Source organism: Aegilops tauschii, chromosome 3, assembly GCF_002575655.3.
Source record: "Aegilops tauschii subsp. strangulata cultivar AL8/78 chromosome 3, Aet v6.0, whole genome shotgun sequence".
NCBI lineage: Eukaryota > Viridiplantae > Streptophyta > Magnoliopsida > Poales > Poaceae > Aegilops > Aegilops tauschii.
The window spans coordinates 43,178,916-43,182,021 of NC_053037.3; the positions used below are offsets into that span (position 1 = coordinate 43,178,916).

Here is a 3,106-nt window from a genome sequence, read left to right on the forward strand (position 1 = left end):
ACAAAAAGTATGACTTTTGGAAGTGATTATATAGCTGTGGAAGGGAAGCATATTCCCCACTTTACCGTACCAACACCTCCCTTTGCAGATGAACTAACATTAGCATAGCAAAATTCGTGACATATTAGTACTAAGAAAATAGAGCAAATAGGAGTACGTAATTGTTGTAGAACAAAAACGTGAATGATTACAAGACCACCACCATCACCAAAAGTCACATATCTGCGTACCCCACTTTTCAGCTTGACGTAGGCCCAGTCCCCATTCTAACTAATCTGTAGGTGTAGCAAAGGTTTCACCTTTACATACTCGTCTGTCTAGTGAGTTGCTGAGAGGACATGGCAATTTGATTCACAACTACTGGTACTCTTCGCACCCCTCGGCTCGGATCTCTATGAAGGCTGCCACGAGGCTTGTGAGTGCAAGCCTTAACCCAGCCGAGCACGGCTGCTTCCTACTCACTTCAGTGGCATGAGCATTGTCGACAATATTTCCCTGCAGCCACGCGTTGCATGCCCTGAGCACAAACCTTCCCCGATGGCGGAAGTGTTCCTTAACGAATTCCTCAAATCCCCGAGGTGGCCGACGTAAAAGGTGTAGCATGGTCCGGAGGGTGAGCAGGTAAGCATTCTCACTGTAGGGCAGCGCATTGCGGCGGCCCTCCGGTTTGTCGACCATTGTCTCGTAGCCAGTCTCATTGTAGTATGGTTTGTCATTGAGGACAAGGCCCTGGATGGAGACAACGACTTGGAGGAGGCTTGACTCTGTCGAGGACCAGACCTCGGTGCCCTCGCCACCGAATGTGTTTAGCAGGCTGAGGCACACTGTACCAGACTCGTAGAGGTTTGGATTGAGGCGTAGGCCAAAGGAGTGGTAATACACTTGCGGTGGGGCATCCGGATACGAAGGAGGTAGCTGCAGATCAAAGAAGAAGAGGCCGTCATGATACGGTGTCCCGCTTGCGCCCACCATCACCACCCGGAGCAGATCCATGCGGTCCTCAAACGCTCGCACGTAGATGGTTTCTGTAATTAAATAAGTGGCTATTCATTTGTATCCATGCATATGGACCGTGTATTTTGAGCTACACTCACATACCTGGTAAGTCGTCCTCCAGAATTTTCCATTCCTTTTGCACTGCTTTAGCCCAACTCTTCGCACGACTAGCGCCCTGCATTTCCTTGAAAAAAAAGAGCGTTGATTAAAGTTCTACTTTAGTAAAAATACATTTTTTAATGACTTGCAACATGTTGTGTGGTCATTTACTAATTTGAAGTCAGGGAGTTTAGTTTTGCACTAAAAAACAAATGCCGTAAAATCGATTCCAGCGTTAGACAAATCATATTGTGCATGTAAACCTTCCTTTCTCTAACCTTAATAATTACCTACGTTCCTCATCATTTTCTAACATATATAATTACCTGGTCCGTAGTGTCAAGGTAGTGGTGATCCAGAGGGCTGATCTGCAATACATCAAAACGTGGAAAGCACAACGATTCATCGGAGCAACAGGTAGCACCTGCAGCCTTCGGCCCACCGTCAAAACCGTGGCTGGTCACATCTACAGCAGCATCGCTGGTCTCCACTGCAGCACCACCTATACTATCATCGTTTACGGGCGTGGGTAACTCTGAGCTTGGCAACGACGACGACGATGACCGCCAGTTCATCAAGTATCCTTTACCTCGAGCCACCATATGTCGCTGGTCAATTGGAGCAAAGACCGGAATGACAAACCTAAAAGTCTTGTCCTTGACATTGGCGGGCTGACGCTTTCGACATCGTTATCTAGATTCTGAAGATCAATGTCCTAAAATCAGATAACACATATAGCCACATCATTTGAGGTACAAAAGTAACTGTGGGAAGAAATTCCTACAGTTTCGGGTCAAAACACATATAGGCACATCAATTGAGGTGAATCCATCCATCCATATAATCATATATCATGGTATAAATAGTACTTAATTTGGTGCCTACCAGGAGAAACAAAAATAGTCCCCAAGTGGATAATGTTTACAAAGATAGATATATACCGTGTTGGCAGCAACCGGTTCTTCGGGTGCGTCATCGATGCCATTGTCCTCTACCCAATCACCCATTTCAAGCCATAGCTCCATGTAGTGCTCATCTTTGATGACAACGATCTCATGAGGCGATACCTGCAGCTCGCCCAAACAAATCAACAACAACTAATGAGTTTAGTAGAGAATGTAACATAGTTGTAGATCTAAGAAAGGTACTAGAAACTACCCACGTACCGTTGACATGCTACCATCACCCCACTTGACTTGGACGTGCCCATTAGGAAGTTCAACTACCCGCCCCACCCATGAAAGATCGGCGGGAACGACATTTTTCTTCTTGTTTCCCTGTGACAAGGGTGCACTTTCACCGTCATCTGTTGATACTGATGGTACGATACGAATGACAATATCACCATAGTAAGCAGAGTGGCTAGAGTCCAATCTTAGGTCATAAGCACTGACGGTATCATCGCACTCGACCTCCATAGCCTCATCAGGATGCCCTTGCGTCTTGAACCATGATACACAAACCGTCTGGTCCTCGTGTTGCATGCTCTTGACGATGCCGACACGCTCCGCTGGTCCAGTTCCAGATGCGGCAATGTCGTTGTTGACACTAGTAGTTGTCACATCAACAGTAGCGTCAACGGCTGCATTAATAGGAAGAACGTTGGCGACAACATGCTGTCCGGGGAAGAACTCTTGCTCATTCCAGATCCCAAAGGGGACGATGGTCGCTGAAGGTCTGCCTTGTTGCCGTGTGCCGTCTTGCCATACCACGTCTACGGTGGTGCACGTGTTGGCGACGAGCATGGGAAACTCCACCTCCACATGTCTCATGACTTGTGACCGTTGCGCCCGTCTATGGCCCTCAAAGAAGCTTCCTTAGCTGCTTCCGATAAAACCTCGCATCTTTTTGCTTCGTGGGAGGTAGCACCTGAGAGGTTGATGCTTCACACTCTTCTTGATTGTCCTCTGAGCATGCGTTATATTCCTGTTGGGGAACGTAGCAGAAATTCAAAAGTTTCTACGCATCACCAAGATCAATCTATGGAGTAATCTAGCAACGAGGGGAAGGG

The 3,106-nt window shown here is 47.1% G+C and overlaps 1 protein-coding gene across 1 annotated transcript; it reads right to left on the reverse strand.

Annotated features, from left to right (window-relative positions):
* Positions 1-357: 357 nt before the first annotated feature.
* On the reverse strand, positions 358-2,867 carry LOC120975530 (probable ubiquitin-conjugating enzyme E2 23). The gene is made up of 6 exons (XM_073511564.1): positions 2,262-2,867; positions 2,037-2,162; positions 1,685-1,810; positions 1,422-1,463; positions 1,099-1,180; positions 358-1,025 (listed from the first exon to the last, which is right to left on the reverse strand). Exons 1-6 carry the CDS (start codon positions 2,865-2,867, stop codon positions 358-360), a joined length of 1,650 nt encoding a protein of 549 aa, XP_073367665.1.
* Between the last annotated feature and the right edge of the window lie 239 nt (positions 2,868-3,106).

Excerpts from the sequence above, each read along its gene's own strand:
- LOC120975530 (XM_073511564.1), bottom strand. The coding sequence starts at position 2,867 with ATGAGACATGTGGAGGTGGAGTTTCCCATGCTCGTCGCCAACACGTGC. Across the intron at positions 1,811-2,036 it reads AACCGGTTGCTGCCAACACG|GACATTGATCTTCAGAATCT; the intron begins GTATATATCTAT and ends ATCTGATTTTAG. Across the intron at positions 1,026-1,098 it reads TCTGGAGGACGACTTACCAG|AAACCATCTACGTGCGAGCG; the intron begins GTATGTGAGTGT and ends ATTTAATTACAG.